At 40.6% G+C, this 12,677-nt stretch overlaps 1 protein-coding gene across 2 annotated transcripts in view; it reads left to right on the top strand.

Annotated features, from left to right (window-relative positions):
* The first annotated feature begins 4,827 nt into the window (after positions 1-4,827).
* Positions 4,828-12,677, top strand: part of dspb (desmoplakin b) — a 35,772-nt gene continuing 27,922 nt past the window's right edge. The window contains exons 1-6 of one of the 2 annotated variants that reach the window (XM_078258343.1): positions 4,828-5,433; positions 8,334-8,412; positions 9,395-9,516; positions 9,605-9,755; positions 11,414-11,539; positions 12,573-12,632. In XM_078258343.1, the coding sequence (XP_078114469.1) occupies positions 4,958-5,433; positions 8,334-8,412; positions 9,395-9,516; positions 9,605-9,755; positions 11,414-11,539; positions 12,573-12,632 (1,014 nt within the window). In that variant the 5' untranslated portion in view covers positions 4,828-4,957. The remainder of the gene's footprint in view (positions 5,434-8,333; positions 8,413-9,394; positions 9,517-9,604; positions 9,756-11,413; positions 11,540-12,572; positions 12,633-12,677) is intronic. The other variant, XM_078258344.1, reaches the window with a different exon arrangement.

The raw sequence follows: 12,677 nt of genomic DNA, 5'->3' as shown, positions 1-12,677 counted from the left end.
CCTTATCCTGTCGCTAATGATCAGGAATGAAAGGAGAGGGGAGAGGGTGGGGACACTGGGGCTACGCCTTAGATACACACCCTGAAATGATATAACTCATTTAACCTGAAGATAAAAAAGACTTACATACAGTAAATGTGTTGAATTCAAGGGCTTTTGTGCAGCAGATTAAACATTATAACAATGTCGGTCTTCTGTCTTGATTTAGTGTTTCCCTTAAAGGGTAGTTAACCCACTGAAACATGCTTCAGTATTTCAATACTTTACTATCACTTTAAATGACACCAAAGCTCTCAGAGCTGTAAATTAAGACACAAAGTGATGCTTTTGAAAAAAGGAAGACCAGCGCCGGAATGCTGCCTAGGTGAAAGGTGTGTGTCGGTGTACAGGCAATGGCGTGTTCTTGAATTTGCCAAGGGGAATAACAAGAGGATAAGGTGGGACCTTTTTTTTCCGCTGAGAAAAATGTCAGAGCAGCTTATTATTTTCATAAATCACTCACAGCGAGCACACGAGAGCTCCAAGACTAAGTCGATAGTAATAAAAAGTGAAGAGCTGGATTCATCATGTCCCAGAATAAGATGGGTAAAACATTCTTCTGCACCCAGGTTTCCAAACCAAGTCTGCAATTATGCGAATGGAAAACAACTATTTGCAATAAATCCTAAACTGCAAACAAACACAGTAATATACCCGTTCCTGATTCTCGTCTCTTTCGTACTTTCACTCATGCATGCTCATAACTCTCAGTCCCACAGTCTTACACACAATCACACACATGCTACATTCCTCAATGGCTGCTGAGTTTATTTGTCGTGTACTGTTGGGAGACTGTCCTTGAACTGAAGGGTCTTGTTTCAGTGTTTTCAATGTTCTTATTGTCTTTATTGTTTAACTATAATTATCATTATTATTGGTGCTATAGTGGTATAGTATTATTGGTGCTATTTCCGTCAGACTTTGGTCTGACGGAAATACTGGCCTGCAGATGAGCTGCTTCTGTGCCAAGGCATACTTGTAAGTTTTAAGACATGATCGGTCTTGACTCAAAAACTGCAAAAACACAATTTGGTGCATTTCTTCCTTCTGTGTATTGTTAATTCTGTGCAATTTGGGCTGCTGTTTTGGTAATACGAAAAGGTGCTGGTACTCTCTTGCATTGGCAAATCATTATGACATTTGAGATTTCTATAGTGAAAAACTAAACTTGGAGATATTGCTGGTACAACAACAATGTATTGTTATTTATTAACAACATGTGCGTGTAGCGATGCTGCTACATGTTTTGCAGCCCAATTTGTTATCTTTAATAACGAGCCAGCTGTTCGTGGAGCAAAAATACATAATTTGGTCCCTTGACCAACAGTTAGGCCATCCATGTGTTCCGTTACGTTATTGTTGACGTCGGTGTCATTGACTAAGGTAACGTTAAGGTTGGTAGCTGCAGACTCCTCATTAACGCTAGCTGTTCCGCTCACATCAACGTTAACGTTAGTTTGAAGCTCATGAATCGTACCTGATGTTTCTGGTTGGACTTGGACCTCTGTTGACATGTCTTGCTCTGGCACACGCGTTCTTTTAGTACCTTTCTGAAGCCAGGCTAACATAATGACTTACAAACTTGACACACTTCTTTTTAGTTTCTAGGTTTTCAGCAGTGAAATCTGTTACGGTCAGGCCACAGGCATCAGACAGCTTTTTCGAACTAGCGTCCACGCAGAAGCGAACTTCTGATAGGGTGGGCCGACTGCTTGCCTTTACGTGATTCGTCAAGATCTGAGGTAAGTAACGTAGTGCCCTCTGGGTAGTGTAGTTTATGTAACGTTAGGGTCATTACCAATCTCTCTGACACTGACGCCTTCTCTGTCAGCGGTACGCAAGAAAAAGTGCAGGTACGCTTAAGAGTAAAATGTACCGGTGAGTACTGGCCCACTTCGAGCACTGGTGATACATCCCCATAAAAATAGTTTTGATCTCATGAGAAGAAGAAAAAAGGTCAAATGAAAACCAGACCAAGAGTCTACAGCTTTGCCAGCAGCTCTGTGAGGCTGCACTGTGGCACAGCGAAGCTTGACACTTTGAGCTCATCAGCATGCTAACATGGCCACAATGATAATGCTAACATGCGGATGTTCAGCAGGTATAATGTTCAACCACGTTATACCATGTTCAACAGTGGCGGACTCAGGCTGTCTGAGGGGCAGGGGCGAAAAAAAAATAAAAAGGGCACTAACAGCTTAAGTTTTTTAAGCATGTAATGCACTCCATCACGTTTTCTCCACTTCCTGTTCCAAAAACAATCCTTTTTCTGCTGTTTACCAAAAAAGAAAATTAAAGTGCTCATATTATGCTTTTTGTCTTTTTCCCTTTTCTTTATTGTGTTATATATCTTTTTGTGAAAATCTTTAAGTGAAAAAGCCCAAAGTCCCCCCCAAAGGGACTTACCATCTCCAACAGAAAACACTGTTCACCAACTGCTCCAAACAGCTCTGTTGTAGTCCAGCCTTTACTTCAGAGACAAACGTGGTCACTTTGTTACACGCGTTGTAATACTCGCTTAACTGCTAGCGTGACACGCCCTCATACTCTACTTCTGACTGGCTAGTAGTCCTTACCTAGCTACTGCGCATGTGCGACTCCCAACAAAGCTGTAACAGAAGTGAGATGCCTCACTCTGTAGCTAAAACAGAGAGCTCAACACACAGGGTGAAAAGAGGAGCTGCAGCAATGTGCAGTACAACAAAAAGATGGTGTTTTTTGAAAATCAAAGCACATAAACCTATTCTTTTATTTAAGATTATTTTTTGGGGCATTTGTAGGCCTTTATTTTCACAGGACAGATGAAGACATGAAAGGGGAGAGAGAGGGGGAATGACATGCAGCAAAGGGCCGCAGGAGTTGAACCCCCGCTGCGTCGAGTAGTAAACCTCTACATATGTGCGCCCGCTCTACCAACCGAGCTAACCCGGCCACCATAAACCTATTCTGATATAACCTCTAAATACTATTATGAACCTGAAAATGAGCATAATATTAGCACTTAAAGACTTTCCCCCAGGAAACGGGTGTTTGTGTCCCAGAAGTAAGGGGACCGGTGTTTTAACCCAAACCAAAAACCTTTTTTATAATCTTAACCAGTCGTTTTGATGCCTAAACTGAACTGCTATGTCACCACTTGACAGTGACCTTTTATGGTTAGACTTAACTTTCACGAGTGTCACCTGGTGAATGGTACCCGGCTCACAGTCACCTTTTGTCGCCTAAACTTTTCTGTCGTAATTTCGTAAGATATCATACAAATTGCTGTGCATACTTTTTAGTTCTATGAACCTGTCATGAGAATGTGTGTGCTTTATACTTTACACTTGTGTAGTGTGATTACAAAGTCTATGGTGGTTTTATACTTGACAGTTGTCCACTCAGCCAGCTCATTTCAAGCTGCGTTAGAAGGTCACAGGGCCTAGGAAAGAAGGATATTAATATTTTAATGATGAACTTGCACCCCTAAAAGTAACAAAAGGTGACTGGGTTTGTAGATGGAGCATGGATGCAATTGTAACAATTACATACTGAAATGACGGCTAATGTTTTTCACTTACGACCAAGCCAAAAGAAAAACACCAGACACATTTTGTTTTAAAGCGGCATCCATGAATGTATGACATAGACATACTCATGATGCCACTATTTCAGGATGATACAGTACATTCACAAAAAATGAATGACATTTGGCAGATTGAGTTACTCAAGAAAAGTGATTTTGAACACATCTGTAAATTCGTAAAACTTTAGCTTTGCACAAAAAAATAAATTAGGGCATAAACAGTATAGGTGTGACATGAATAAAGCATTAATCAGTAAATCAGGGTTGGCTTCATACGTTTATCTTTTTTCCATTTATCATATTTAGACGCAATGCAACCAACATGACTGTCATTCAAAAACAGTTGTCAAACTTGTTTTTCTCCTGTGAATCCCACCCATTGGCTGGAGGCAAGTGTTTAAGTAGTGTGTGTGTGTGTGTGTGTGTGTGTGTGTGAGAGAGAGAGAGAGTTTTTTGACAGAGGGTGAAGAATTGGGCGTGCTGTAAATGCTTGAGGCATCACCTTGTCATTGCAACAGTTTACCTTGAAGCTCTTTGGAGCTCTTTACAGCTGTTATTTAAAATGAGAGTGCCCTATTGCAGAATGCAGATGTTTCAAGGTGTGTCAAGATATCAAAATATGTAAGAAATAGCATTCAAATACATACAAATTGTCAATAATGTGGGAAATATTTCTTTGATAATCACATATTTAATGCATTTTTATGTTGCTATCTTTGTTTAGTTTTATTTTATTTTAGCTCCACTGGCAAATAAAAGTTGTGCATACCAGAGCACACACACATGTTCTACTTATCTTGTGAGAACATAATGTATTCTAGGTCTTAACCAACCCATCACCGTACCTGTCTAACCACACCCTAACCGCATTAACCTCACATCAATCACTTTTAAAAATGTCTTTACTTTCTAAAAATGTTTTTACGTTTTCATGTCCTAGAACACCTTAAACAATGTCTAATCCTTTAAAAAAATGTTCTGAATTTTTAAAATAGGCCTATCAAAACTTCTCAAAGATGGCCTCACTTGTCTGAAAGTAAAATTGGTCCCCACAGAGATAGAATTACAAACAGCACAAACGCACTCTCTGCCTCCAGCTGAGTTTGGTTTAGAGTTTTTGGCTCAGTAGGTTATAGGGAGAGTCATAGAGGTGTGGTCACTAGCCTCCAAAAACGATCCTCCCCTGACGTTTGGTTGCAGTCTGCACCAGAGAGAGCAAAGGGCCGGGGCGAAAAGGTGGACACGGAGAGAGAGAGAGAGAGAGGGAGAGAGAGCGAGAGAGAGAGAGAGAGAGAGACTATATTCTACCTGTAGCTTCCACAGAGTCGCTTTGGCGGCCGTTTCCGTGTCAGAATGAGTATGTACGGGTCTCAGAAGGCCCTGTACACGGGCCGCAGGGTCGGCTCCAAAGGCGACTTGACTGGCGGGGGGACTGTCCAGTACTCCCGGAGCGAGATCCTGCACGGAGGCGGTAATGGATACGAACCCTACATGGACGGAGAGTACAACACCTACACCTTTTCAAAGTCATCTGGAGGCGGCATGGGGGGCGGAATGTCACGCGGAAAAATGAGCGGCACGGGAGGCGGAATGATGAGCGCAATGTCGAGCGGTATGGTGAACGCCACAATGTCGGGCGGCAGGGGAGGCGGAATGATGAGCGGTACGGGAGGCGGAATGATGAGCGGCTCTGGAGGCGGAATGTCGAGCGCAGTGGCAGGCGGAAAGTCGAGCGGAATGATGAGCGGTACGGGAGGCGGAATGTCGAGCGGAATGGCAGGCGGAATGGTGAGCGCCGGAATGTCGGGCGGAATGGGAGGCGGAACGAGGTATGATTTTAATTTTCTGGTTAATACTATTATTTAATCTGCTCTCCTGTCGCGGCCACCTGTTGCCTGTTTCTGTGAACCAGGGGGGCATTTTGTGCCACAGGATACATGTCAGCTTGAAAGCTGCTTGCTATTAAATATTAACAATGCAGTCTGTTTTATCCCAGTGTTCCTTTCGGCACTGCACACCTTGAGTACACATACCCTTAAGCTAAAAAAAAACTCTGGTATTTGCAGCCCAAACATCACATTTACCATACAAATGCAGGATAATATTTGCAAGGATCATATAATTAGGCCTACTGGGTAATGATTATCTTCTGCAAATCTGCAAAATACCCTGACATTTACATCTGTTTCATTGAGTTTTGGTACAGGGTTAATGACTTAATGCTTCACAAAAGTTATTGACTCTGTCTGCATGCAAGTTAAAGTAAGGTTGCATACTTTTGTACCTATTGTATATGCATCCATAGTATGTTTGTTAAATGAGTAACCACTGACCTGAATCTTTTATTAAATCATTAATAACACACAGTGATAATAAAACGAGGCTGCACTGGAATAGCTGTGTTTTGCACGGCAGCTTCCCTCCCTGGAGAGAGAAACACATTGAGTTTGATTTATAGCTCACATTGAGCTGCTAAGTTCCCTCTGCTGCAACAGTTTAACACTCACTTGTTCCAGAAACGTTTGTCAGTTTCAGACTTTCCACACTATCACCCACAGGGGAAATACTGTATGTCACTGTGGTACTTCAGAAATGGGCAGAGAGGTCATCTGGCCAACATGATCACAAGATGTCTGACATGATGAAAGAACATTTTTAGTTTCTGGGGCCAATCGTTTTTTTATGCATTTGAAATCATGGAGTTTCTGATATTTATTACCAGGTATTTATGTGGGCCTTCTGATTAGGAAAGTAGAGTTGTGGCAGTGGATTTTTTTTTCAAAGAAAAAGCCACGAAAAGGATTCAGTAATCACAACTAGACAGATCAACCGATTGGGCTGATATTTCAGTCAGTATAAGCTTATGGCAGAGAAATCATTGTCCTCAGGCTCTGACAAAGGTCCAAAAAAGGTTGGATAATCTTTGGTGCAAAGGACATATAAGTGTGCAGATGTTTCGATCCTATGTCTGTTTTTTTTTTTTTTTTTTTGTCTTTCTGTTTTTGCATCCAGGACCTTTTTTGTTTTGTGGAAGTGTGTGTTAGTTTTAGAGGAACTTTTGCTCAGTATATTGTTAATGGCACACATGTCGGCTGATAAGTAACAAGAAGTTGCAGTACAGAAATGCCAAAGATATGTTTGACTTTGTTTAGAAACAGTGACCTTTTTGATGATAGATTCTCATCAGATTGTTCATGTCAGGCCAATATATTGTTATCATAACTCTCAAATGTTGAAATCCAGTATTGGCCTCAGAAATCCAGTATGTGCTAAAGCAGAGAGACCAAATTAACCTCCTCTGTTTTCAGTGAAACTACTGCATGTGGTGATGATAAGGATGTTTTTATTATTGTGTCATGCATTAACTATTCCCAGCCCGTAATAGCTCATAATACAGTACAGTGTTTCCTTTAGGATTTTTTTTTAGCAGTGGGGGCAGGTCTGTCCGAACAACAACCCCACCCCCCCACCCCAGCCCCGCGCCCTGCCGCAAAAACGGAACTGACACTTCGCTGCAACACAAACAAATATATTTATTTACCTCTATTCACACACAATGAGGCATATTTTCAGTTGTTATTGAACTGTATTTTTTGAGGAACTATAGGGCACTTAACATCTACAACAGGTCTACAAAAAAACATCTATGACTACATCTATAGACTATTTCCAATTTATATTTTATTACACTTAATGATTAATGACGTTTCCAGATGTTTGATATCAGGATGATGAGCTGACAGAACTGACAAGTTGAACGTTGTCCAATTAGAACGGACCCACCGCGGTGACGTTTTTGGTGGAGCTGTTTGTTTAATAGTCGACTCGTTTTGACAATAAACTACATCAACACGACAGTATGTGGAATTAAACTGGACGGGCCCAGTAACCTCTGAATAGTTTGACTTGTTGTTAAATTGCAATGTGAGCGGCAGCCAACGGGGGGTGCATTATGTCGGCAGGATCATTTAAAAGGCCACCGTGACTACATTGTGCGTCTGCCCTATTTCTGATACCGTGGCGGCAGAAATTTTGCCGCCACTACAAAAACAACATAGAGAAAACACTGTAATACACATAAAAAATGTATATAAACCAGCTCCCAACTACACATTTTAAAAAAGCGTTACCAGTTACCATAACTTGACTTAAATGTTTGAGAATACATCATTTATTCCTTTCTGAGGTACATAATAAACGTTGTCATTTGTATTTTTATTTGATTTTCACTAATATTAATGCCTTACTACACGTCCCTTTGCAGAAAACCTCCCAAGAGATTTTCAGTTACATATAAACTTCATTCTAGATAATTGCTAGGACAAAAAATGACCCCAAAATGAAAGTGTTTCCTCAAAGCCATGCAATGCTGCATGTGATAATCAGGACAGGACATTCATCCGCACTGTGTGGTCTGAGTCAGCGGTTCCCACAGGACAAATCTTCGAGATCAAGAGAGGATTTAACAGGATGGGAGAGAAGAAAAATAAAGTCTGAAGTCAGCTTTTTGTTGTGAAATACTGGCTGTCAAAAATATTCAAATGAATCAATCTGCCAAGAGAAAGCTGTCTTTGGTGAAACTGCTCATTACATCACATGGTTAAAAACAGTCAGGAAGCTCTGGTCTAAACTGTGATATTGTGCCTTGTATACAAATAATGCAGCTGAATATTATTACAGTATAGTAATGAGCTTGATGCTGATAAGTTCTCTCTGCTGCTCCCTGCAGTTCCATCCAGCAGAGGGCCCTGATCCTGCAGGCCCAGTGCCATGACTACCTGAAGAAAGCCGACTACGCCCTTCAGTCTGTGAGTCATGCTTTGTTTTGCAGCACTACTTTTTGGCTCTTTTCCCTACAGTTGTGCAAATTGAAGCCTGTCTGGGTCAGAGCTCTTTCTGTGGGATTTTATTTCAAAAGAAAAAGTGTTGTGTATCGTGTTGCAGCTTTACTTTGGTTGGCAAAATTTTTTAAAAAGAAAGACAGAAATAGTGATGGTTGTCAGAACATGTAATAGGAACCAGGCTGATAATGAAACCAAGTTGTTTTTCTCTCTGTTGGATCTGTTTTTAGAGCCATACCCCCTTCAGCAACATTTCAACAGTCACACACACACACACACACACACACACACACACACACACACACACACACCTCCTCAACTTTGTGCTGAGCAACTTCTTGTGAATTACTTGTTTTTCTGCCAAGTTCACCAGAAGTGTAAAAGCCATCGTTGGTGTGTGAATAATTAGCTGCTATCGCTGGCTCTGTCTAGCTGAATGACATTTTTCAAATACTGCATATCACTTTATTACTTCCTTTCAAAAGTCATGAAATTATCAAGTTTCAAGGTTTTTCTCGTGGAGTTTTTTTCTTCAGGAATTTTTGTCCTGTCAACTCAAATCTGACAAATTCAGTGTTAAGTGAAAGTGCTGCATTTATTATTAAAGAAAAACAAAGACTAGGTGTTTGTCATATCAAAAAAAAAATCCAACAGATACAAATATTAACAAAGGCTTTTGCACACACAACGTTTTAATGAGGGGTGGCATATGACCAAAAATAAGTAGGAAAACTGTCAGATCCTTTTGGTTGGTAGACATTAAATCTATTGGATAAAACAGGGCTAAACTTGACAGACATTATTGGTTGTTTCTCAGTTCACAAATAGAAACATTTTGCGAATTTCAACATAGACTGAAACCTTTCGCAGGGAAATGTATGGATGCATATTTTGCTTTCTGTGCAGTGGTTTTGTACACCTCCCTGAATGCTTTGTGTATGTCTTGCAGGGCAGTGCCTCAAATGAGGCAGAGCGCTACATGATGAAGGCCAAAGATACCATTGAGCAGCTTAAGGCCTGCGCGATGGACCTGAGAGATCTGGGACTGCCCAATGACAACGTAGTCAGGACGTAAGGAAGACTTCTCCCTTTCTTTTTTTACTAAAATGATTTACATACAAGTATTGCCAAATGTCCCTTCTCTCTTCCTAATCTATAGTTTGGAAATATGTAAAGACCAGCTGAAGGGGGTCCACATGGCCATCTCTGGCACCACGCACAGGAGGAGGAGCACCAGAGGGGGCTCCGGAGGCTGGGAGGAGCCGGGAAGGAGCTGCCAAGACGCTATGGCCTGGATTGCACAGCAAAAGGTGTGTATGCACGTACACAGACACACACACACACACACACACACACACACACTACGGGTGTGAATGGTGTGAATCTTCACTGGTGTCACGATTAAATTCAATTACAATTATCCTGTCAATGATTCGAATCGATTCGATATCACGATGCATTACGATGCGTCACCTCCTCACACTGTAGTCACAGCGTGTACAAATAACAAGGTCACATGAGACACAGCCATCTTCTAACCGCAGTGCTTCGCCTTCTGAGAATATAGTTCCCAGTTTGTATACGGTTAGAAGATGGCTGTGTCTCATGTGACCTTGTTATTTGTACACGCTGTGACTATACAAACCCCAACATGTAAATAGGAACATGTTGGCGTTATTTTGTCACTTATTGAGAGCAGTAGGCTAGAGGGAGCAGGTTACCTCCAGGGTCTGGGCTAAGCTAGGCTAGCGGTGGGGGGCATCAGACAGAGTTACGACACGCACGGAGATGAGAAGGGTACATATGGACTTATCTAACTCTGGGGGATACGGTGAATAAACTAAAGTCCCAATAAGTCGGTGTGTTCCTTTAAGCCTTATTTAGGTCATTCACTATAAAAAAAAAAACTACATTTGTGTCGTGTCACTTCAAGAAAAAGGAATAAACAGTGTTGGTGAACTGACTCACAGAACTCAGCATACTGTGCACACAACAGAGTTTAGAGATGAATGCATTCATCTGTTCTATGTTGTTAGAGACACTGGATTGAGGAAGTGGTAATGCTCGTTGCAATTATGTCTACTATTAAGAATAATTATATTCATGAGGAATTGACAGAAAAACAAGAACACACAAGTGGACATACAAGTTTTTGGGAGCTTCTGCATTAAAAAAGACATTAAAAGGTTTTGTTTTGTCTTCAATTCTCAAAGCAATTTGCTTTCTGGTAGATTCCTGAGATGTTTTTGGTGAAGAGGCTCGTAATCAGGAATTCGCAAAATGAAAAAAAACAAATCCTTACCCAACTTGTTTCTCTGCCACCACCTGCTGGTGACATAAACACATATTTGGAAACCCTTGAAACTCCCTCTCTGGGCTGCAAGATGTGTGTCAGAAGGGTTTTGCAAAATGAACTACAAGAAAGTAAAATTAACCCTTGTGTTGTCCTACAGGGTCAAAATTGAAAAAAAAAAAGTTTATTCTTTAGACGCTTTTTAAAAAATGTTTTTGCTTATTTCAATGCTTTTTTAAATTTTTTTATTTATGGTCAATAAACCTAATTTATGACATTATACATCATTTTTTCGTTACAAAATGCAGAAATTATAAATTATTTTAACTAATAGTTCAGATCAGAGGATGTTGAGTGGATAATCACAGACTGGTTAATGGCAACATTTAGCCTGGATACTGTTTTAAAACCATGTAAAAAAATGATTTTTCAATCAAAATTCAATGGAAGTAATCATTAATTTTACCAGCGACGAACGTTGTATCCATACAACGTTCATCCATGCATCCAAGTTATTTTTGGGCAGTTTGGTTGAACAAAACCAATATTTCTGATATAAAAAACTTAAACGGGTCAAACACGAGGATAACACAAGGGTTACGGAAATGTTTTTAGCTGCAGCAGTGTTCTTATTGTTATTGTTTCTGTTGATCAAATATGATTTACGTGTTTCAGCGTCTGATAGAAACGGCTTCCTGGGGAGACGATCCTGTAGCCATCGAGCAGCAGCTCAGCAACCACCAGAACTTTCACAGCTCCATCCAGAGGGCCAGTGAGGTGGAGCGAGCCAAAGACGACCTGGTGGGTTCAGCCTAGCACATTTATCATCACAATGGCATATATGGTATTGTTGGAAACAGAAGTCCCAGTAACATAAATTTGTGAGAGAGCGCAAATAATGTACCTCCCCCAAAAGCTCTAAATGTTATTTATAGCTCAATGAAATAAAATGTTTACAAATTGTAAATCAGTATCTGGATCTGGATCTGCATCAAAAGGCACACAGTGATGGATAATCACAGGATACATGGTTCGACTTTTTTTTCTGGCGCTTTTTTATATGAGAAAAAAAAAGAAAAGAAAAGAAAAGAAATGTAATTCACAATGTTAAGAAACCCTTTAAAAAGATTCCTGGATGCAACCTACACTGAGTATAAAATGTCCAAGTTAATATTAATTAAATATCAATTAATGTGACTTTCCTATGCCAGAGAAAACACCTAACGGGGAATTAGTTGTAGGTGATATAGTATTGGTACAGTACTTCAGGGATTTACTAGTTAGTATAAACTCACAAAAGACAGATTAATAAAAGAATAATCAAAATAGAAACAGCAGAGGTCCATTATTGCAACTCCATAGCATCTTTTGAGACCTCCTTAACTGGTAAATTCCGTTTCATTTCCGGGATTGTTCAGGTGCTGTCAGAAATTCCGGATGTCCGTCACCTTCCTTTTTCTTTGTGTTGTAATTTGAAGCAACGGTGGATTTCTGAGGACTATGGTTAACTGCTCCTCAGATCTCTGCAGGGTAAATCCAGACAGCTAGCTAGACTACCTGAATCTGAGTTTTCTGTTGCACCACTAAAATAACTTTTGAACGTACACATGTTCCACCAGGCTATTTTGCAGAGGCACTGTGGCTCCGTCCGGCGCTTAGCACCGCCCAAGACAATTGTGATTGGTTTAAAGAAATGCCAATAAACCAGAGCACATTTTTCTCCCATCCTGAATGCTGTGTGGACTAGCCAGACTCTCCTTCGCAGCGCTGTGGAGGAAGGTCTGGCTATGTGAGACTAGTCTTTCATTAACTGAAGTTGATTTTCTTGCCACAGCTTAGGAAAGGAGACAAGGGAAATATTCACGCTCTGGATCAGGAATGGGACAGTCTACAGGTAAAAGAAATAGCAAAATACTCTGTTGGCTAATCACTACTTGTG

This window comes from Sander vitreus, chromosome 9, assembly GCF_031162955.1.
Source record: "Sander vitreus isolate 19-12246 chromosome 9, sanVit1, whole genome shotgun sequence".
NCBI lineage: Eukaryota > Metazoa > Chordata > Actinopteri > Perciformes > Percidae > Sander > Sander vitreus.
The sequence above is the reverse complement of the archived record's forward strand: the minus strand, read 5'-3'. Positions and strand labels throughout refer to the sequence as shown.